This window comes from Schistocerca americana, chromosome 10, assembly GCF_021461395.2.
Source record: "Schistocerca americana isolate TAMUIC-IGC-003095 chromosome 10, iqSchAmer2.1, whole genome shotgun sequence".
NCBI lineage: Eukaryota > Metazoa > Arthropoda > Insecta > Orthoptera > Acrididae > Schistocerca > Schistocerca americana.
The window spans coordinates 48,836,554-48,860,981 of NC_060128.1; the positions used below are offsets into that span (position 1 = coordinate 48,836,554).

Here is a 24,428-nt window from a genome sequence, read left to right on the forward strand (position 1 = left end):
GTGGCACTAGGGCAGACGCCCTGCGCATGAAGCGACAGAAGCTTCACCCTCCTAGCCATTCTGTGGCCGTCTCTAATAGCGTTATCAAATGTGACACTCCTTCTTCTTCTCAACCTTCGGCCTTCCCCTCCCTGGCCACCTCCATGGAGGAGGGTCAAGCTCGCCGGCTCGGGTTGAAACCTTAGTGGCGGAAGTTTTGCCACGACCGAGCCTTTGTTTTTCGTGGAGACGAGTGAAGGTAAGTATGGCGAAGTTGAATCGATGAGTAATATGCTTTGCTCATTGAGACATCTTCTGCTGCCCAGTCCGACGCCCTGCGTGCTTGTGGCCGTCTCGGTGACGTCCCAGTCTCCGTCACGCCCCACCGATCTTTGAGCTCACTACAGGGCATTATTTTCCACCGAGATCTTCTTCTGCAAACTGACGAGGAGCTCCGTGCTAACCTCGAGTGGCGAGGGATTCGTTTTATCCGCCTTTTGCAGAGAGGCCCTCTGAACAATCGCATCGCTACGGGCACCTTTATCCTGGCCTTTGAGGGAAATGTCCTCCCAGAAAAGGTCAAGGTAATGGTGCATCACTGTGATGTAAAACATTATATTCCACCACCGACGAGGTGCTTTAAATGCTTACGGTTCGGACACACGTCTTCCCACTACACCACTGATCCGCTCTGTGGCGACTGTGGGCACCCCGTCCGTGGGGGAGTGCCTGTGCTCCTCCGCCAATGTGTGTAAATTGTAATGGACAGCATTCTCCACGCTCGCCTACATGCCCAGTGTTTGTGAAAGAAAGAAGGGTTCAAGAGTATAAAACCTTAGATCGGCTCACCTACACTGAGGCTCGTCAAAAGTATGACTGGCTCCATCCCGTGTCTATGACTTCTACTTTTGCTTCAATTAAGTCCATTCCCCCTCCTACCCCCTCCTCTTCCCAGCCCCACCCCCTCACCGAATGCCTTCAGCTTCCTCTTCCTCCTCTTCCCCCCCTCCCCACTCCCCCTCCCCCTCAGTACCCATACCCACCCCTTCAAGTGCTGCTCCCCCTCCCCTGCCAGAGTAGTGCTCCCCTCCTTCGGTGGCCCCTCCCGGAACTCCTCTTCCCGGCACCCCACTGAAAGGCGATGTACAGCTCCACATCGGCAGCATGATCTGTGGCCGGTGGACGCCGAGATTGCCCGACGTAATTCCGTGCCCGCCCTCGCTGAAGTCTGCCCTTCTCTTCCTTCCCGAGAGAAGAAGCAGAAACGCAAGAACGAGGGCAAGGCCGCTCTAGTACCCCCTGAGGTGCAGCCTCCCCTCCTCCAGTCAGTGAACCGACAGAGTCTGAACCCACCTATATGGATATTAGCCCATCCTTTTTTGTGACAGATGACGACTCGGCGGCGTGACCGACTCCGGTCCGTTCGCTTCCCATTCGGACTCTGGCTTGAGAATCCTCCAGTGGAATTGTAATGGATATTTGCGTCACCTTCCAGAGTTGGCGCCCCTTCTTTCCTTCTACTCTGCTGCTTGTATTGCGCTCCGGGAGACCCATTTCGTCAATTCTTACTCACCCGCCCTTTGGGGGTTCCGTGCTTTTTGGCCCCTTGCGGGCTTCTGGTGGTGTTTGCACCTCGGTCCGCAAGGACATTGTTAGTAAATGGGTTCCCCTCCGTACCACTCTGGAAGCCATTGCTGTCAGGGTCCATCTGGCCACTCCAATCACAATCCGTAAGCTCTACCTTCCACCTGACAGGCCGCCCACATCCCATGCCCTCACCACCCTTCTTCAGCAACTCCCTTCTCTCTTCCTGTTATTATGGGACTTTAATGCCCACAACCCTCTTTGGGGTAGTAATACGACTACTGCCCTAGGCAGGGCAGTTGAAGCTGTTCTGGCAGGGCTTGACCTCTGTTTACTAAACACAGGCGCCCCCACGCACTTAAGTGACAGCGACCATTACCTGATTGTTTCGACCTTCCTTCAGTGTCTCTCACTGCGTCACCCTCCCAGGTGGGCCATGTTTAAGGCTGATTGGGGTGCCTTCTCCTCTGCTCCCATCCCCTGTGTATTGCCACATGACAGTGTTGATGAGTCTACTCAGACTTTGACTGCCACCATCCTTTCAGTAGCCATTTCAGCAATCCCTTCTTCAGGTTCCCCCCGCCTGTAGATGGTCCCTCGGTGGACTCCGGAAATTACTGCGGCCATAAAAGACCGCCGCTGTGCTCTTCAACACTTCGAGCGGTACCCTTCTACTGCTCTTCTTCTGGTCTTTAAATGACTCTGTTCCCGGGCCCGCTACCTAATCAAATTTCAGAAACGGGTTTGCTGGGAACGATCTGTAGCTGCCATAGGACCACACACACCCCTCTTCTCAAGTCTGTGCAAAACTCAGGCGAAATTTTGGACACCTTCCTACCACCAGGGATGCAGGCATTTCTGTGCACGGTGTTACTAATCCGGACTTTGTAGCAGAAAATTTTGCTCAACGCTTTGCTCAAGCTTCGGCATTGGCTCAGTATCCGCCCACATTCCTTCTTCTGAACTGAACTCAGAACGACTACCTGTGTCTTTTGTTTCTCGCTGCTCAGAACCATATAATGCCCCTTTCAGCGAGTGGGAATTCGCCAGCGCCCTCTCTCTTTGTCGCGACACGGCTCCTGGACCAGATGGGATACGTAACCAAATGCTCCAACACTTGTTAGTGGCTGGCCACCATCGTATACTGACCCTCTTCAACCGTCTCTGGAGTGATGGAGTCTTTCCTACCCAGTGACAGGAAAGTATTGTTGTTCCAGTGTTGAAGCCAGGGAAGCCGCCTCTTCAGTTGGATAGCTACCGTCCAATTAGCCTTACTAACACCCTCTGCAAGCTCCTTGAACACACGGTGAGTCGGCAGCTGTTTTGGAGCCTCGAATCCCGTGACCTTTTGTCATCGACTCGAGGTGGTTTTCGCTGTGGCTGCTCTACGGTGGATAACTTGGTCCAACTGGAGTCGGCTTTTGCCGGCAACACCTCCTTGCAGTCTTCTTTGATCTGCATAAAGCCTTTAACACCACCTGGCACCACCATATCCTCACCACCCTTCACTAATGGCGCCTTTGTGGCACTCTTCCCATTTTTATCCGTAAGTTCCTTTCTTATCGCTCTTTTCGGGTCCAATTTGGCTCCTCCTACAGCTCTCCCCGTCGGCAAGAAAATGGGGTTCCACAGGGTTCCGTGCTGAGCGTCCCTCTCTTTCTCGTAGCCATTAATGGACTGGTGACCGCTGTTGGGCCGGCAGTATCTCCCTCTCTGTATGCTGACAGTTTTTGTATCTACCTCGCCTCCTCCGTAATGGGCACTGCAGAACGCCGTCTACAGGGGGCGATCTGTCGGGCACACTCGTAGTCTCTGTCCCGTGGCTTTCAGTTTTCGGTGGCCGAGACGTGTGTCGTGCATTTCTGCCATCGCCGTACAGTCGGTCCCCATCCGGAACTCTGCCTCGATGGCCGTCCCCTCGAGGTGGTGGACACCCGCCGCTTCTCGGGTCCGGTCTTCGATGCGCGGTTGACACGGCTCCCTCATCTTTTCCAGCTGAAGAGACGTGCTGGTCCCATCTCAGTGTTCTTAGGTGTCTGTGCAATACCACCTGGGGTGCAGACCTCTCTGTTCTGTGATTGTATCAAGCATTGATCCAGTCTCGTTTAGACTACGGAAGTCCTGTCTGTGGTTGTGTGTCGCCTTTGACACTGCTGATACTACACCCCATCCACCACTCCGGGGTCAGACTTCCAACTGGTGCCTTCTGGACTAGCTCCGTACGCATCCTTCTTGCAGAGGCGGGGATTCCACCACTGCGAGTTTTGCGCCAGCAACAGCTGATATCTTATGTGCTCCACATTCGCTGCACCCCGAAGCACACTAATTACGGTCTCCTTTATCCAGACACGGAGATCACCCTGCCACAGCGGCGGCCACGATGTGGGCTTACCGTGGCCGTCCGCATTCAGTCGCTCTTTCCTGAGCTCCAACAATTGCCTTTACCGCCTCTCTTCTCTGCTCACGCAGGTACCCCTCCTCGGTGCGTCTCTTGTCGCAGCTCTGTCTCGATCTCTCGATCGATTCAAAGGATTCTGTCCCTCCGATGGCTCTTCGCCACCAGTTGTCCTGTCTGCTCAGTTCAGAAGTGATCTATACTGATGGCTCCACGGTTGCTGGCCGCACTGGTTTTGCTTACACCTATGCACGACACACGGAACTTCGTTACTTGCCAGATTGCTGTAGTGTTTTTACTGCAGAATTGGTAGCCATCTTGCATGCACTGGACCATATCTGCCCCTTCTTAGTACTGTCATTCACTATCTGTAGTGACTCATTGAGAGGCCAGTGCTTCCCTCGCCACCCATCGGTCATCGCTATGCGGGACTTCCTTTCTCTCCTCTGTCATCGTGGTTGCTCGGTGGTTTTCATTTGGACCCCAGGCCGTGTTGGGATTCCTGGCAATGAACTTGCCGATCGACTGGCTAAATTAGCTACTACCGGGCCACCTCTTGCTATTGGCATTCTGGAAATAAGCCTTCGCTCGGCGTTACGTCATCAAGTTTTGGGTCTTTGGGATGCAGAATGGATCACTCTTCACTGAACGAGCTCAGGGCAAGTAATGATTCTACAACTCCACGGCAGTCCTCCTCTCGTAAGGCCTCTGACGTCCTAAGCCGGCTCCGCATCGGCCATACTTTTTTGACTGACAGTTATCTCCTCCGTCGTGAGGACCTCGCTCTCTGTCGTCGTGGATCGATGTTGAATGTGGCTCACATCTTATTGGACTGCCCCAACTTAGCCACCCTACAACGGACTCTTAGCTTTCCAGACTTGCTACCCCTGGTGTCGGCTGACGGTGCCTCAGTGGCGGATCTCGTTTTACGTTTTATTCCTGATGGGGGGTTTTTATTGCTTTATTTAAGAGAGGGACCTTCGATCTTATCTGTTGTGTATTGGCAAAACAGCCAACCCACTATGAGAGGAAGCCGAAAGGCATGCGTTTTAGCTCACGCAGGCTGGCGTGAGGTCTGGAACAGATTTAGGAAATGAGACTAGCCAAAAACGTACGTAGCTGCTGGAATACTTAACTTTAATCCATAATTGGTGAACATCGCTCTTGACGGTACATGTTTTACAGCATCAATAGTAACTGGTAATGGCGCCTTGCTAGGTCGTAGCAAATGACGTAGCTGAAGGCTATGCTAACAATTGTCTCGGCAAATGAGAGCGTATTTTGTCAGTGAACCATCGCTAGCAAAGTCGGCTGTACAACTGGTGCGAGTGCTAGGAAGTCTCCAGACCTGCCGTGTGGCGGCGCTCGGTCTGCAATCACTGATAGTGGTGACACGCGGGTCCGACTTATACTAACGGACCGCGGCCGATTTAAAGGCTACCACCTACCAAGTGTGGTGTCTGGCAGTGACACCACATTATCGGTGAGTGGAGGGGACAGTGGGCCCTCTGGCTCCACCCTTCGCCCTGACTGGATTGACTTCAACTGGGTTCGGTGGTGCAACCCGGTCCTCTGCCTTCCCATACCTTTCCTTATGGGGTCTGTTATGTCTTGAGCGTCACTCTTTGTCTCCTGTGCTTCTTCCTTCACGCCCCTGTCATTAGTCACTTTCTTTCGCTCACCACTTCTTCTGCCCTTCCTTCCTTCCCTGTCATTAGTTTATCATTTTATGTACATTGCAGTTCCCTCTTATAATGTGGAATTTTATCGGTTTTAGTTAATCTGTGGTCGGAGGGACTGATGACTGTGTAGTTTGGTCCCTTCTCCACCCAACCACCCAGTCAACCAACCGACGTCATACCTGTGCAGATTACTGCTGAAAGTGTGTCGGGCCCATAGCAAACAGAACTAGTAGAGGATACTGAATGTACACGGAGAAGAACAACACAGACGGTCACAGGTTTGTTTGACCCGTGAGGAGTGTCACAGAGATGCTCAAAATACTGAAGTGGCAGGCAGTCGTTTGACAAAAGTGATGAAACATAGTCGAATTAAATTGGGCAATACTGAGGTAACCAGATTAGGAAAAGAGAGACTAAAAGGAGTTCGTGAGATCAGCTGCTTGCGCAGCAAAGAATCTGACATTGGCAGAAGCAAAGTGGGCCGGTAATAGTAAAAAAAGCTTTTCCGAAAAAGAATAATTTGTCGACATTGAATATAAATTTGTGTTTAGGGTATATTTTACGAAAGGATTTTCCTCGTGTATAGTCTGCTACGTAAATGAAACATCGGCAAGGAGAGTCCCGTGGGTTTCGAAATGAGGCTCTGCAGAAGAATTTCAAGTATCGGACGAGTACTTCAAATATCTGACGGAGACACACTTAATCGAATTGGGGAGAAAAGAATTTCGTCGCACAGCTTCGCTAATTTGCCAATAGGTCGACAGGACACTTCCCGATTAGTCTAAGAATTGCCAGTTCAGTATGGCAGGGATGGGTGAGAGGTAAAAATTGTAGAGGAGGACTGAAGTGTGACACCGGTGAGCAGACTGAGATTGCAGAGGGTGCAGGCTTCCACGGGGAGCAGACTGAATGGTGCAACAGTGTCAGGTGAAAGTGACTGCCTACCTGCACGCTCTGCAGGTAAACATTGCTCGGCACCCTCGTCAGACACTGTTTCTCGCATAGTGTTGGAATTTATTAAAACGGGAATCTTTTGAGAATCCACGTTTTGTCTAGATAAACTGTCGGTCAGTAGAATGCGGGTTATTTTTATTGTGCATATCTAATTTAGTTTTACATTTTTTGGACTGTGATCTGTTACTTCCAAATAACAGTTCTTTTTTAATGAAATTGTTGAACTGCAGGATAACAGTACACACTACTTTTGACCTGGAATGTGATTGTACCAAATGTCAATAACGAGTCAGTTATCATTTAGCATAAATTGAAGGTGGAGAGGGGAAAGGAAAGGAAAGGGAAGGAAATATTGCTGTCAGCTGCATCGGGACTTAATTGCAGAATCGGCAGTAACGAGTGAAAATGTGTGTGGACGTGGATTAGAACCCAGGATCTCCAGCTTACTAGGCACTACTTATTGAAATTGCGCGTACTGTCCCGGTACGCTTGCCGGCTTACTCACATTCCCACCTAGTGCCACGTATCTGCAGTCCCCGTCTGTATCCTCCGTGGTCACTACTTTGAGATTCCCGCAGGAGGCAGAATGTAACTGTGCGTCTGCATTGAAGGTGGCGGATTCGTAGCAAGTCGAGTCGAATCAGTTGTACGAGTGTGTGGTGTCTGTTCTTTTGGATGTGTGCTAAAGAACAGACACCACACATTTGTATAATCGGTTATCGTCGCTACTGGACCCACAGTTAGTTTTGTCGAATAATATCTTTGGCCTCGAGTCCGATATCTCTGTCACTGCTTGTCGTAGGTATGCGTGGGAAATGTCAGAGTTTGCATAGAAGAATTATGAAATTTGTCTGTAAAAAATTTGCTAAAGGAAGCTACCACATATCTGTCATCCTTCTGAACAAACTTAGATTCTATATTTGGAGAAGTTTTAATTATTTGTTTCTATACTTCATTTAGTTTTAGAACATTTTAGAAATTTGATAGTTTGGGTCAAGAAGTTTTTTTGAGGCATTTGCTTAATTTTGGTCAGAATACAGAAATGACAGCCAAAATATTCTGTTCCAATTACAGGCGGCCCACAACCGTGTACTCAAACTTTGTGCCACACGGGCATTTAAAAACGGTGCCGTCTTTCTGACTGGAATGTTGTGAACGGCAGTTGAGGTTTGTCGGTACTGTACGAGATGGTGCAGCAGTCGAGTAAAAGAACTCGAGTGTTCGTGGCATACGAGAATAGACAATGAATGTAGAAATCTCCAGAACTCTGATGTAGTGACTCAGCCTGGAGTAGTTCAGCTGGTGCCCAGAAGCTAACAATAATGTCACGCTTGTGCTTAAAATGTTGGACCCACCGATTGTACGAGCGTGCTCTGATAATTTATTAGTCGTGTGTCAGAAACTGTACATAGTTCAATTCCGTATTATTGTTCACCATTTACATTGGTTCACATTTGGACATGAGATATACAAATAATTAAAAAAAAAAATTACAGAAAAATTCTTCCAATTTAATTCAACTTTTTAAGTGGCTGTAAAAACAAATGTCGATAATGTTTAAGTCTCTGTCTCAGTGCACCGAAGCTGAGTTCGTCTCCAGTCTTGCGATGGCATATATTCTCTCTGGTGTCGAACTCACTCGTGTTGTTATCTACATAAAGCAGTGCCTTGTATATGTGTAGGTTTCTACTGTCAGTTTCTCAAGCTTGATAAAGAGGAGTTGGCAGTGTTCTTTAGGATTTGCTTTGCTCATTATTGTAGTTACTTTTTTTTTTTTTTTTTTTGTATTTTCAGAATTTCACTTACATAGTAGGAATAACCCCATATCAGTATGCTGCACGAGACGTGAGACTGAAAGAGGTCGGAATATGCCATCTTCGGAGCACAATCCTTAGAATTTCAGAATTATTTTCTTAATTCTTTCAGATACTGTCTCGCATCCTCACTCAGTAACTCATCGTACACTAAGTCCAATTCGTGTAACTATGCACATCTTTAGAATAATCGGTTACAGTTTTGGTGCGAGTTTACGAGTCAAACTGATTAATGTACTTGACCTTCCCTACATCTGATGAATTTACAGAAAATCTGAATTTCAACAACTCTAAGGAAAAGACGAATACACGATACAACTTTGACATTCAACTTTTGGAAGTCTCTGTATGGTGGCATACAATTCTCTCTAATATTTCTTGGAGGTGTAACAGTGTTATGATAAGGGAAGTTGCTATTCACCATATAGCGGAGATGCTGAGTCGCAGATAGGCACAACAAAAGGACTGTCATGATTAAAGTTTGTGGCCAATGAGGCCTTACTGGCCAAAAGATATATTTGTGACAGTCCTTTCATTGTGCCTATCTGTGAGTCAACATCTCTGCTATATGGTGAGTAGCAACTTTCCTTTTCATAATATTGTTACGTTCTATTCTGGATTTTCCATTGTTTGATTTCTTGGAGGTGATCGTATTATATGGTGTAATTTAAAAACTTTAGTACACACAGAGAATTAAGTAAACCTAGAACATTGCTGTATCACTGCTTGTCTTTCGGTCCCACAAATTACATAGGAACCGCTCGAAACTGCCGCTCGACGGGGTGTCATTCTCACTTGTGACATGAAAAGGTCGAGAGTGAGGTCCGTACTGAGCCTCTGTGAGGCAGTGGTATCCGGAAGACGGTGACGGGACACGGAGATCGTGAAGCTTTCGATGCCTAGTGGTGCCCATGACCTCGGAAGTTGAGAACGACTGTCGTGGCCCCACAGAAGTAAGACACGGGAGGTGACAGATCAGAACCTCTACAGTTTCCGTTAACCGGGGTCAGGTGAATGTCGGGGCAGTTCCTCCGAAGAGTGCACGGGCGACAATTTGAGCTCTTTTTCCACCTCTAAAGATCTCGTCGTCAGTGTGACGTTAAACCCTTATCTTTGTTCCCACTTTTACCAATTATACCTATGGGCTGTCGGTCGTCAAAAGTCGGCAGTGCAGCTCACCGCAAGGTGTTCGACTCGCTCTGTAGATTCGGACTCCCGTTCCTGACCCTCACTCGAATTTCGATAGAATTTTGAGAATAGTAAATGGGGAAAGGAAAGAATACGTGTGCTAGGCTAAATAGTTTTCGGTACACTCGGTCCCCAGTACCCACGCAGAAGATGCCTCGCCTGCTGACGACGAGTGCGTCGGCGGTCCGCCGGTTGCTGCAGAAGGCGGAACTGATGGGAGTGGACACGCGAGCGCTCGAGCTGCAAGAGGCGCAGGTGGCGGCACTTGTCGACGTCCGCAAGAAGTGGCACATCCCTCCAGCTTTCAGGTACGTTTCCACATATATGTTTGCAGCTGGTAAGTACACCTGACTAGAATGTTGAACGGAGGCTCCTATTACAACACTGAAACTCTCGGAGAGGGCTGGCCGACTTAGTGACGGGTCGCGTTCTTGCAGAAATTTGGAAGAAATGGAAAAGGCGTTCTGGAACACTCCCTCTGGGATGCCATCTGTACAGAGATAAGGTTAGTGCTGGGAAACGGTAGGCGACTGAGCACAGGACACCGGTCGGCAGAAATTAGACGGTGTGGCTAACTGAGTGTCTGTGTGCTTCACTTCTAATGCAAACAGTCAGAAGGAGCATCTCCCACTGTGGACGATAGTAATAAACAAACTCTTACGGTGAAGGGATTCACAGAACAGGAATGAAAAGGCACACGAAAGGCGAGAGCCGGCAAGCGCTGACGTTCGGATAAATGCCGGGTGCTGCACACGATCACTCCGATTGAAAATGAAACCTGTGACAGCAGAGGAAAGAAAGGAAAAAATTTGAATGTTGGAGAAAAGGAGGAGAGGGCAGATCATCAATTTCTACTTTCCCCCTATTCTTCTACAAAAGTAAAAACTTTCACAAACGTTGTTTTGTGTGTTTCTGTCGTTTGCACTTGGGAGCCACACCTCCTGTGTGTTGGTCCTGGCCAAACTATCTCTGATGGCCTAGACACGACACCAGAACACGGATAAACGAGGGACCGCTGCACAATACGAGGTCTCGTTACAACTGTGGTCCTCTGAATTGGTAAGATATTGGGGTACATATGTAGATATAGACGCTATTATAATTACTTACACACACACAGTTTGGGACTCTTTCTTTGTTAACAAAATTTAATGCTCGTGACTGCAGTCAACAGATCAGCCCGGAAGTGTATACCGAGTGCGGAACGGTACTCTTAATTGTTAACCGCTGTGGAATTGCATCTGTCGTACGTGTCACAGAGGGCACCGTACCGATTGACGACAGGTGTGTTACGGTGCGAGGCGAGCCTCAGATAGTGGGGCTCACAAACGAAGAAGAGTTCTGCGAGTATGGTGACCTGCAGAACCCACAGTATCTCCTGGTCTGCAGTAACCTGGCTGATCCTTGTACTACAGAAGACCTATAAGCAGCAAGTGACAAGGCCATCAAGACATTGGAATTCTTAATGTCCACCTATTTGAAAATCAGTAGCGTCTTGCAGAAATTTGTTATTTTTATTATTTACTGTATTGTATACTTATTTGTTGTGTTCTTTTACTATTTTGTGTTACCTAAGTCCTGTACACGTCAAATAAATGCTGCCCGTCCCACACAGGAGCACAGACAGCTTGTTGCACTAACACCCTCCCCCCACCCCCTCTCTGGGCTTGACTGATTTTACCGTGGTATCTCTACTGGCTGAAGCTGTTTATATACGTAGATTGCTGTGTGATACAATCTTCATTTGTGCTCAGTGTCCATTCACAAGTTGCTTATCGCGTGCACGGAAGCTGACGTAAAAAATTGCAGTGCAGATAGTTGCGCCACAAAGCGCACTTCAGTATTGCGTACACAGAGATCTCGACTGCTGACACGAAATTCGCAGCTCTTGCTTTCTCTCTGTCTGCTGTATTACATAGCTGGACAGTGAAGAATACAAAAAAATGAAAAAGTCCTCACGGGTGTACAGGACACGGACAGGTAGACGAGAGGACAGGAAAGTGTGAAATTTCTACAAAAATTAGATATTTTACAGAGCAATTACTCCTTTTGAAATTGAAGACGAGTGAGAATAATTATCGATTCCTACTAGACCTCGTGCAACAGAAATAAAGAAAGCAGGACACTGTGATTTAAAAAAGAAATTACTTCCTCCAAGAAGTTATCGGCTGCTCTTAAGATTCCGTGCCGATGGTAAATCGAAATGTGTCAAAAAAACTGTACTTTCAGTACGTAAACATCCTCTCTGTCATCACCGCTTTTATTCGATGTCTCGACAGTGGGGATTTCTCAGCAGTACTGCGAGGCAGAGTTTTTACTTTCTTTTTAATTTTCTCTACTGTCAGCTGTGACCTACGGTCTTTCCCTGGGCGGCAAGTTTCGTTCGTGCCGTGTCACATTTGTTCTCGTTGTAGTAATTTTCACTTCCACTGTCAAAGCGACACTGCTCCAGTTCGCACTGTTCAGTTAGAACACTCGACCGTCCGTTTCATTCCGAGTAGTTGCCATGTTCCGCTCCTTTCCTCCGGGAAAGCGCTGATAGAAAGCACCGAAGCTGAAATCGTTATAGGTACAGAAAGCTGGCTTAAGCCAGAGATAAATTCTGCCGAAATTTTTACAAAGGTACAGACGGTGTTTAGAAAGGATAGATTGCATGCAACCGGTGGTGGAGTGTTCGTCGCTGTTAGTAGTAGTTTATCCTGTAGTGAAGTAGAAGTGGATAGTTCCTGTGAATTATTATGGGTGGAGGTTACACTAAACAACCGAACTAGGTTAATAATTGGCTCCTTTTACCGACCTCCCGACTCAGCAGCATTAGTGGCAGAACAACTGAGAGAAAATTTGGAATACATTTCACATAAATTTTCTCAGCATGTTATAGTCTTAGGTGGAGATTTCAATTTACCAGATATAGACTGGGACACTCAGATGTTTAGGACGGGTGGTAGGGACAGAGCATCGAGTGACATTATACTGAGTCCACTATCCGAAAATTACCTCGAGCAATTAAACAGAGAACCGACTCGTGGAGATAACATCTTGGACCTACTGATAACAAACAGACCCGAACTTTTCGACTCTGTATGTACAGAACAGGGAATCAGTGATCATAAGGCCGTTGCAGCATCCCTGAATATGGAAGTTAATAGGAATATAAAAAAAGGGAGGAGGGTTTATCTGTTTAGCAAGAGTAATAGAAGGCAGATTTCAGACTACCTAACAGACCAAAACGAAAATTTCTGTTCCGACACTGACAATGTTGAGTGTTTATGGAAAAAGTTCAAGGCAATCGTAAAATGCGTTTTAGACAGGTACGTGCCGAGTAAAACTGTGAGGGACGGGAAAAACCCACCGTGGTACAACAACAAAGTTAGGAAACTACTGCGAAAGCAAAGAGAGCTCCACTCCAAGTTTAAACGCAGCCAAAACCTCTCAGACAAACAGAAGCTAAACGATGTCAAAGTTAGCGTAAGGAGGGCTATGCGTGAAGCGTTCATTGAATTCGAAAGTAAAATTCTATGTACCAACTTGACAGATAATCCTAGGAAGTTCTGGTCTTACGTTAAATCAGTAAGTGGCTCGAAACAGCATATCCAGACACTACGGGATGATGATGGCATTGAAACAGAGGATGACACGCGTAAAGCTGAAATACTAAACACCTTTTTCCAAAGCTGTTTCACAGAGGAAGACCGCACTGCAGTTCCTTCTCTAAATCCTCGCACAAACGAAAAAATGGCTGACATCGAAATAAGTGTCCAAGGAATACAAAAGCAACTGGAATCACTCAATAGAGGAAAGTCCACTGGACCTGACGGGATACCAATTCGATTCTACACAGAGTACGCGAAAGAACTTGCCCCCCTTCTAACAGCCGTGTATCGCAAGTCTCTAGAGGAACGGAGGGTTCCAAATGATTGGAAAAGAGCACAGATAGTCCCAGTCTTCAAGAAGGGTCGTCGAGCAGATGCGCAAAACTATAGACCTATATCTCTTACGTCGATCTCTTGTAGAATTTTAGAACATATTTTTTGCTCGCGTATCATGTCATTTCTGGAAACCCAGAATCTACTATGTAGGAATCAACATGGATTCCGGAAACAGCGATCGTGTGAGACCCAACTCGCCTTATTTGTTCATGAGACCCAGAAAATATTAGATACAGGCTCCCAGGTAGATGCTATTTTTCTTGACTTCCGGAAGGCGTTCGATACAGTTCCGCACTGTCGCCTGATAAACAAAGTAAGAGCCTACGGAATATCAGACCAGCTGTGTGGCTGGATTGAAGAGTTTTTAGCAAACAGAACACAGCATGTTGTTATCAATGGAGAGACGTCTACAGACGTTAAAGTAACCTCTGGCGTGCCACAGGGGAGTGTTATGGGACCATTGCTTTTCACAATATATATAAATGACTTAGTAGATAGTGTTGGAAGTTCCATGCGGCTTTTCGCAGATGATGCTGTAGTATACAGAGAAGTTGCTGCATTAGAAAATTGTAGCGAAATACAGGAAGATCTGCAGCGGATATGCACTTGGTGCAGGGAGTGGCAACTGACCCTTAACATAGACAAATGTAATGTATTGCGAATACATAGAAAGAAGGATCCTTTATTGTATGATTATATGATAGCGGAACAAACACTGGTAGCAGTTACTTCTGTAAAATATCTGGGAGTATGCGTACGGAACGATTTGAAGTGGAATGATCATATAAAATTAATTGTTGGTAAGGCGGGTACCAGGTTGAGATTCATTGGGAGAGTGCTTAGAAAATGTGGTCCATCAACGAGGGAGGTGGCTTACAAGACACTCGTTCGACCTATACTTGAGTATTGCTCATCAGTGTGGGATCCGTACCAGGTCGGGTTGACGGAGGAGATAGAGAAGATCCAAAGAAGAGCGGCGCGTTTCGTCACCGGGTTATTTGGTAACCGTGATAGCGTTACGGAGATGTTTAATAAACTCAAGTGGCAGACTCTGCAAGAGAGGCGCTCTGCATCGCGGTGTAGCTTGCTCGCCAGGTTTCGAGAGGGTGCGTTTCTGGATGAGGTATCGAATATATTGCTTCCCCCTACTTATACCTCCTGAGGAGATCACGAATGTAAAATTAGAGAGATTAGAGCGTGCACGAAGACTTTCAGACAGTCGTTCTTCCCGCGAACCATACGCGACTGGAACAGGAAAGGGAGGTAATGACAGTGGCACGTAAAGTGCCCTCCGCCACACACCGTTGGGTGGCTTGCGGAGTATCAATGTAGATGTAGATGTAGAACCACTGTCGGTGTGCCGCAGGAGCAGTCGAGTACACACGGGCAGACTCTCCGTCCACTCGACGGGAGTACGCGCGAGTAAAGCTCCCGTCGGCACGATCCGCGTAGCACCGTACGCACCTCTGTGTGCGGGCATAGACTTGCGTCCGGTCCCGTGCAAAACCTGTCGACCGGGCGGGGTAGTGCGTTAGGGCAGTGCACGCGAATTGGCAGGGTCCGGTAGTGCGCTAAAAGGAACGTGCAGACGGTGCAGTGTTATGTGGCTTTATGCTTATTACAGACTTACTATTTTATCAGTTGATTTGTTTTCACCACATAACGCCCGCTGTTTATGTCCTCCTTCGTTGCTGAGCGACGTGTCACTTTGCGTTCTGACGCCGCAACTCTTCCTTTCCTTTATCTTTACTACTTTTTACTTATATAAATGATGAAACTATTGGTTTTGCATTTAACAACTTTTTAATAACTGTGGAAGTATTCCAGGCATCGGGTCCCTCCTAATGCGTCACCCGCCTATACTTTTTACACAAGCCTTTTGAGACTCGATCGATCTGTTTACAATGAGAAAGCAGAATATCTCTTCCTCTGACGTCGTCCGACATCGACCTAGGAAGCTCGACGCCCTCGCGGCCCGGGCTCTTCCGTGGCTCGCGGTAGTTTGCAGCATTCGTTTTATTCCTTGCCCACTTGGCGCTACGTCGAACTTTCGTGGTGATCGTCGGGCAACGTCTTCCACGTTATCTGCAACATAAATAAACTTTCTTCCCACAGTATTTCTGAAACCCAAAAACAAACTTAAAGAACATAATAATAATAACTGTTCTTACAATTATTTGTATAAGTCTCGGTCGATTTGATGAGGGGTGGGACAGCCCTAAGCCTTGTGACACCACACAATGCAGTGTTCCATACGTTGACTGTAGGCAGTTTGCTCGCCCTTGGAGAAGACGGCATGGGTCATTTACTATTGAATATCGACACAATACCCATGTTAAATAATCAATGTAATGTTGTGAGGGTTACAGGGAGCAAGTAATGGTGCATTAGAAAAAGCCACAAGTCACCGAGGTAGTGTTCTATACGTTGTCTGTAGGCGCGTTACTCGCCTTTGGTGATGTCAGCATAGGTCCTGTACTAGTGAATAGCGACGCAGTTTATGTGTTAAACCGTCAGTGTAACGGTGTGAGAGTTACAGTAAACTGGCACTGGTGCATCAAAGAGAAGCTACAGGATACACAGGTAGTGTTGAATTCGTTGACTGTAGACGCGTTTTTTGCTATTGGAGATGTCTACATGGGTGTCTTACTATTGAATGGCGACGAAATTTCAGTTTTAAGTTGTCAGTGTAATGTTGTGAGGGTTACAGTAAACTGGCAGTGGTGCATCCGAAAGAATCTACAGGTCTCGCAGGTAGGGTACCATACGTTCAGTGTAAGCGAGTTACTCGCCCTTTGAGAAGTCGGAATGGTCCATTACTATTGAATATCGACGCACTTTCTGTGTTAAATCGTCAATGTGAGGATGTGGGGAATACAGTAAACTGGCACTGGTGCATCGGAAAGAAGCTACGGACTGGCATGTGGTGTTCTATACTTTGGCTGTAGGAGCGTTACTCATTCTTGTTGGTGTCAGCATGGGTCCTTTAGTATTGAATATCGATGCAATTTCTGTGTTAAATTGTCAATGCAAGGGAGTGAGGATTATAGTACATTGGCAGTGTTGCATTGGAAAGAAGCTACAGGGCTCCCAATTAGTAGTAGGGTACGGCAAGGCACGACCTCGTATCGCATTCTGCTTTCTCCGTGTTACAGTGTGGAGTTCATCGGCTACTACCTGGACCGCAACGTGAGGCTGACATCGATGAAGCACCGCCTGGAGGAGCTGCTGGACCTGAACAAGGAGCTGCAGGCGGAGCAGCAGGACTGGCGCCACAAGTATGACAAGGTGCGTGCCGCTTCTGTATGTCGTCCTCTTTTGACCGACTCTGTTCGTCCCCAGAATTAACTGGACGAGTTCTGTGCGGCACGACTGGGCGACGTGGCACGGTGGTGAGCAACATTCGAGAGGGTGACAGTTTGAATCTCTGTTCGGCCATCCATATTTAGGTTTTAGTGATTTACCCAAATCACTCCACGAGTGCACGGATGACTGTTTTGGAAAGGACAAAGCTAATTTCTTTCCCCTTCCGTATTCCCAGTTGTGCTTCATCTGTGGGTAATTAGACTCTAACGTCCTTCCTTATCGACAACACGAATACTATCGAAGTCGGAGAAAAGTAATAAATACGAGGCGGGATCGCTGCCTAGTGTCTCCCTTCTGGAGGCAAAATATTTACGACAGCAGGCAGACGTAACGTTAAAGCTTTGACATTTTCCTAGTTTTCAGAGCCGTTAAGTTTCAGGATGTAGAGGCTTATCTCAGTAGAGGTAAGATAGATACTGCCTACAGGAAAACTAAAGACACCTTTGGAGAAAAGAGAACGACTTGTATGAATATCAAGAGCTCGGATGGAAACCCAGTTCAAAGCAAAGAAGGGAAAGCAGAAAGGTGGAAGGAGTATACAGAGGGTCTATACAGGGGCGATGTACTTGAGGACAATATTATGGAAATGGAAGAGAATGTAGATGAAGATGAAATGGGAGATATGATACTGCGTGAAGAGTTTGACAGAGCACTGAAAGACCTGAGTCGAAACAAGGCCCCGGGAGTAGACAACACCCCATTAGAACTACTGACAGCCTTGGGAGAGCCAGTCCTGACAAAACTCTACCATCTGGTGAGCAAGATGTATGAGACAGGCGAAATACCCTCAGACTTCAAGAAGAATATAATAATTCCAATCCCAAAGAAAGCAGGTGTTGACAGATGTGAAAATTACCGAACTATCAGTTTAATAAGTTACAGCTGCAAAATACTAACACGAATTCTTTACAGACGAATGGAAAAAGTGGTAGAAGCCGACCTCATGGAAGATCAGTTTGGATTCTGTAGGAATGTTGGAACACATGAGGAAATACTGACCCTACGACTTATCTTAAAAAATAGATTAAGGAAAGGCAAACCTACGTTTCAGGCATTTGTAGACTTGGAGAAAGCTTTTGCCAATGTTGACTGGAATACTCTCTTTCAAATTCTGAAGGTGGTAGGCGTAAAAAAACCGGGAGCGAAAGGCTATTTACAATTTGTACAGATTCCAGATGGCAGTTATAAGCGTCGAGGGATATGAAAGGGAAGCAGTGGTTTGGAAGGGAGTGAGACAGGGTTGTAACCTCTCCCCGATGTTATTCAATCTGTATATTGAGCAAGCAGTAAAGGAAACAAAAGAAAAGTTCGGAGTAGGTATTAAAATCCATGGAGAAGAAATAAAAACTTTGAGATTCGCTGGTGACATTGTAATTCTGTCAGAGACAGCAAAGGACTTGGAAGAGCAGTTGAACGGAATGGACGGTGTCTTGAAGGGAGGATATAAGATGAACACCAACAAAAGCAAAACGAGGATAATGGAATGTTGTCGAATTAAGTCGGGTGATGTTGAGGGTATTAGATTAGGAAATGAGACACTTGAAGTAGTAAAGGAGTTTTGCTATTTGGGGAGCAAAATAACTGATGATGGTCGAAGTAGAGAGGATATAAAATGTAGACTGGCAATGGAAAGGAAAGCGTTTCTGAAGAAAAGAAATTTGTTAACATCGAGTATAGATTTTAAGTGTCAGGAAGTCGTTTCTGAAAGTATTTGTATGGAGTGTAGCCGTGTATGGAAGTGAAACGGGGACGATAAATAGTTTGGACAAGAAGAGAATAGAAGCTTTTGAAATGTGGTGCTACAGAAGAATGCTGAAGATTAGATGGGTAGATCACATAACTAATGAGGAGGTATTGAATATAATTGAGGAGAAGAGGAGTTTGTGGCACAACTTGACTAGAAGAAGGGATCGGTTGGTAGGACATGTTCTGAGACATGGAGGGATCACCAATTTAGTATTGGAGGGCAGTGTGGAGGGTAAAAATCGAACAGGGAGACAAAGAGATGAATACACTAAGCAGATTCAGAAGGATATAGGCTGTAGTAGGTACTGGGAGCTGAAGAAGCTTGCACAGGATAGAGTAGCATGGAGAGCTGCATCAAACCAGCCTCAGAACTGAAGACCACAACAACAAAAACATTGTTTTTTTTTAAATTTTATATCTTTTATTAGTACTCACATGGATGACCTAACACTAACACACAGTGTTGTTCAGCGCCAGTTGGCACCACATCACTACCTTGTGTATGTGTGTTTCCAGTGAGTTAAGTCGCCACGGTGAGTGGCAGGATGTTGTGCTGCTCACACTTACCAGCTGTCACTGACTTACCTGTGCAGCTCGTGAAGGAGAACGCAGAGCTGAGCCGCATCAACGTGGGGCTGAAGCAGGCGATCCACAAGTATCACTCGTTCCTGCTGCTGGTGTGCCCCGACAAGGGCCTGCCCTCGGTGGACGAGATGGAGAAGCGGGCACTGCCTCCACCGGTGCCGGCCCCGGGCAAGGGCGGGCGCGGCCCCGCCCCCCCGGACGCCGCCGCCCGTGCCGTACAGCCGCACCGCTCCCAGCACCACTCGCGCGGTAAGTGCTCGTCGTGGGCCGGTAAGTGTAATATCGGGACGGTATTCTCCACGAGTGGAAAATTAGAGGAGTGCCGTGTCCGTAAAAAATCTGCACCGGACAGAGTGTACGCAGTGTGAAGTGTGCTGTTCGAATGTGGCACAAACTGTGCAATTCGCGAGCATATCTACCGGACCGAATTCCTCGGTGCCGAGACGCCTGTCCTAGGATCGACAGTGTGGGTTTTTCAGTCAGGCGTTTGCATACGTATGTAATTGGTGTGTCGTTTGTGTCAGTTGGAGTTAGTTTTGAGTTGGTCAGAGTTATACTGGTAGAGAGTTGAATGGAACATAAGTCCACTTCTGTAACTGAGTGGTTGGCCCGTCTGACTGAAGTGTGCGGAACCCGGGTTCAATTCCCGGTATTGTTGTGGACTCGTCCTTGTCGAAAGAACTGGAAGAGACTACATTCCAGCACGTGAGGCCGTTGAGGAGCTACTCGAGTGGAAAATAACGGCATTTTTACAGGAGGTGTCAAAGCAGGTCGAGTATTAGCTGTACGGAAATTTGCTTGTCGAGATATTATCTTTAGTAATAATTACTGTTTTCAGAAATCTGTTTTTACTTTATTAATCTGTTGGAATATAGACTGAAAACCGTAAAATTGTGTAAGTTATAAATATCGAGGACAGTACTGTGATGTGTATTCCCTCGCCAGTTTTAGTGTGCAAACATCTACTATAGTAGTACCCCTTACAAGACCCAGTTCAGTATTGTAGTATCTGTTACACGGCCTAAAACATTGTAAGCTCAGTTGGCGAATGACAGACTACAAATCCAAAAGTCTCAGTTTTGATCGTCAGTCAGTCCTAGACTTTTTCTTTTCTCTCGGCTCTCACCTCTTTTCTCTCTGACAGTGAATCGTAAAATAATGTGAAAAATGCCAAACTGCACCACACTTTGGAGTTGCACGGTAACTGTCTCGGTAAGCGAGTTCAGATGTCTGGGGAAGACGACAGGTTACATCCGGTAGGACCGAGCCTAGAGAAGCACTACAATCTTCGGCTAACCTCTGGGTTGAGTCCAGCTTGACCTATTTTGATAAGTGTGGGTGGCATCTCATGTTTCATACACCTTTAATTTTATCAGATGTATGACACACTGGATTGACATTGGAAGAAAAGTATGACAGGGTCATTGTCTTTTACCGACTTTCTTTATCGTATATATAGACGACTCGGTAATGGAGACTCTAGAAATAGAGAAGGATGTGCTGAGACCAGAAGGAAGGACTGAGCCTGAAAGATCGACTGCATCATGCGCTGGCAGGTCGATAGACACACAAACATACACACAAAATTCAAGCTTTCGCAACCAACGGTTGCTTCATCAGGAAAGAGGGAAGGAGAGGGAAAGACGAAAGGATGTGGGTTTTAAGGGAGAAGGTAAGGAGTCATTCCAATCCCGGGAGCAGAAAGACTTACCTTAGGGGGAAAAAAGTACAGGTATACACTCGTACACACACACACACATATCCATTTGCATATATATATATCATTCTGTCCAATTTGCTAGTAATACTTGATATTCATTATAAAAGCAAATAGAAGGTTCTGGAAAAACATATATTGTCATCATTATCAAGAGATTGTTGTCATCAACAAAATTACGTACAGATGGTAAATTAAATGATTAATCACCTAATTGAAGGAATAATTAAAAATAGTCAATTGCTGTGGAAGTTTTGGCATAGGTGGCCAGCACCTCTAATTACCATGATTAGAATTGAGTAACAAGTTAACACAAAGAATCCCATTATCTTGAAAATCAGCTTAAAAGTTATTACCAAGCGATGTATTTTCATTTGTTATTTAGTTTCATGTTTTCCTCTGTAATTAATATCCTTTCTAATTACATTTCTTTGGATGTTGTAAGTTTTAATTGTAACATTGAAATTATACAAAATTGATAATGGAATATTTTGTGAACAGTTGTTAAAATTCTATATAAGGGAAAGCAGTGACGTTGTGAGTTAGTTGTTGTCTGTTGTTGTTGAGCCTGTTAGACTCTCTGTTTGGAAATCAAAGAGATTTGTGAAGTCTGGTTTTTGTTTACATGACGAGTGTGCAGTTCGGATGTCAATTAATGTGAATAAAATTTCTTTAAACATCAAAATTCCACGTTCATTCATCAATGGACCAGGCAGAAGAAACTTAAGTTAAGTAACATTCAACACGAATCGTTGCAACGAGTACAAATGAAAATTGACACACCCGAAACTTAAGATGACGATAATAAATGCAGGAATGTGAAAGAAAACAACAGGTCAAATTCGACCTGTTGCACAGTACAGATATTTGTGGAGCATGTGAATTGGCAACTGGATGAGAGATAAAGAAATAAAATGTGAATTGCTGTGGCAAACTGAGCTTACCAGAAAAAGAAAGACTTATTATGTAGTAAAACTGTCGGTTAAATGCATCTTGTGGAGTGTTCTTGTGCACAGCCGTGCAAGCTGGACATCAAAGAAGAGAGAAAGAAACAAATTTGAATCGTGTCAGATGTGCATTGCTGTGGATGGAGACAATAAAGTGAAGCAGTGAAAAGGGAAAAGGAGCTAAGAAGCTCGATAAGCCTGATTAAGAAAAGAATGTAGAGTGACTGTGACACATATTGTAAGGAAAAGGAATTCTGATAGGTACCATTGAAGGCACGGTGCAAGGACACAAGGGAAAAAAAGGCCCGACAAGGTGAAAAGACGGACTAAAGGATTAGATGGATCCAGCAGTGATGTCAGGAAGCTGACAAAATGTATAGCACCATGTGTTTATGATGATGACTGTTAATTGTTCAGCCCAGTTGTTTCTATTCTGTAGTTGTAGTTTCGTGACGTCTTCAGCTCGGGTCATCTCCCACAGAAGTATTGCGCATTTGAATTCAACTGGCTATGTCGTAGCTGTTGTAAAGACAGGGGCTGGCTTCTTACCAAACTTTAATGACTTTGCATGAATTTCCACAGGCAATAAACTACAGATAATTAGAACTTTACAACACCATTCTGTTCCATTTCTTGCAATTGGATGAAACTCAGACAACATGAATACTTTGAAAGTGAATAAATAGACTTATTCCTCAGTTCTGCAGATATAATTGACTTTTGGCTTACTTAATTGCCCAACATTTACGAATGCAATAAAATCAAAATGTAATGTCTATGTGCTTATCCTCCTCTGTGTCCCATCCTGTTCTCTCTCTCTCTCTCTCTCTCTCTCTCTCTCTCCATGTACTTCAACAACAATAACTAAACTGATGCCTCGCACTATAACTATTCAAAACAAGCAGGAGAAGCTCGTGCTGTAAATTTTTCCTGAACACGGTGTGAGGCAATCGAGGGGATGAGGATTTTGTAGAGCAGTTTCTGTCAAACAGAACGAAATAGTAAACCTGTGTACTTAATATGCAGTGAGGTGCAAGCAGTCTGTGTGCTCCCCCTCCCTCTCCTGAAATACTAGAAATTAATATGTGGGAGACTAGTGTAATCTCTTCCACCGCACTATCCACATGTACCTTCTACTGTCCACGCAGTTTCAAAAGACCGAGGGAGTAGACGAATTGATGGAAATCAAACGTCGTTGGTAAGTATCGAACAGCTTACGCTCGCTAACCGTGTTGTCTGACAGATTGTACTCCGCTTAATGCATCTGACGTGTCTATGAATGAGACAATTTCAAACTTGGCTACTTGTAACTCTTCAGCATTCGATAACTCGTCGTGTCAGTTTTGTGGGAATGGAGTGTTTCATTTGTGGCAGTGTGGTGCATCTCTGAGGTGTGCCAGCTCGTGCCTATCACACTTTTCTGGGGCACCGGACAGGATGAACAGACACATTCTCCACATCTAGCACTACTCGTTTTCTTCCTGTTGGGAATCCTAAAAGATGTATCTTATTTGTACAGTGTTTTTCTTTTTGTAATGTATGTACATTTTTGTGCGCTCTGTACCTGTAGTGCAACATTACTCACCTTAGTTTCCAAAATAAAATAATAGACATGCAAACCTAGTTTTTCTATTAATAATAACAAATGAGAAGTTCCAGTGCCTGACGCCGTAGTTGTGTGTAGGCTCGTGCATTACCAGCAGTGGTCGCATCCCGACAGGACCCTCTGTGAGTCTTTTAGTGTATTGTTGGAACTTTCTCATCTCGTCTTGAAATATGTTAGCAGCTAGTTTTCTGTTACCACAGGGCTGGCTATCTCATCGTAGTAGTGCTTTAAGAGCTACAAAGGTACTCATCTGCAGTTCATTCTCAGGTTTGTAAAAAAAGGTCAAACGGTGTATAGTGTGCTGGCAGATTAGGTGACCTCAGACAGTTTGTACAGACCGGGACTGAAAATGGAAGGTACAGACAGAAAATCTTTGTATTCACTGTATTTCAGAAGACTTTAAAGCGAGTAGCTTATTCCCTGTTTTTGCATTGCAAACAGTGTTCACGACTTTGTTTCCATTTTAGGAGTGCCGATTCCAGCATACTCGAGCTATTTGGACAGTGGGATAAATATGCAGTCACCAATTGTAGCACTAAGGTTAGCACATAATTCTGACAAATTTGGCCGACGTCGGTCATAATGAGGCAATCTGCCAAAAATGCAGATGTCGTCTGAAGAATTGGGGACAGATTCAAATTTATGTATTATTTAATTGTTTTTACGAGTGAAGAGTTTGATTATTTTACTCGTTTCCTCGACTACATACAGTTTGAGAAGTGAATTGATATGTGATAATGAAATGTAAAGACAATGTACCAAAGAAGTCGGACGTAAGTTGCACACAGAGATGATCTGCTATATGAAATTTACAGTTTTGTCAGTATTTTGTTGCATATGTGTGATCTACTGCAAGTGAGCTCAATCAGACTCGCTGCTCCAAAGACTGCTCAGGAAGGGAGAGGGGATTAGAGAGAGAGGCCCGAGGGGTGTGGG

General features: G+C 45.6%; 1 protein-coding gene across 2 annotated transcripts in view; it reads left to right on the plus strand.

Moving 5' to 3' along the window:
* LOC124552239 (PHD finger protein 14) overlaps positions 1-24,428 on the plus strand; it is a 183,044-nt gene that overhangs the window by 91,965 nt on the left and 66,651 nt on the right. For both annotated transcript variants that reach the window (XM_047126521.1, XM_047126522.1), the window contains exons 9-11: positions 9,733-9,904; positions 16,681-16,813; positions 19,231-19,471. In XM_047126521.1, coding sequence (XP_046982477.1) covers positions 9,733-9,904; positions 16,681-16,813; positions 19,231-19,471 — 546 coding nt within the window. The remainder of the gene's footprint in view (positions 1-9,732; positions 9,905-16,680; positions 16,814-19,230; positions 19,472-24,428) is intronic.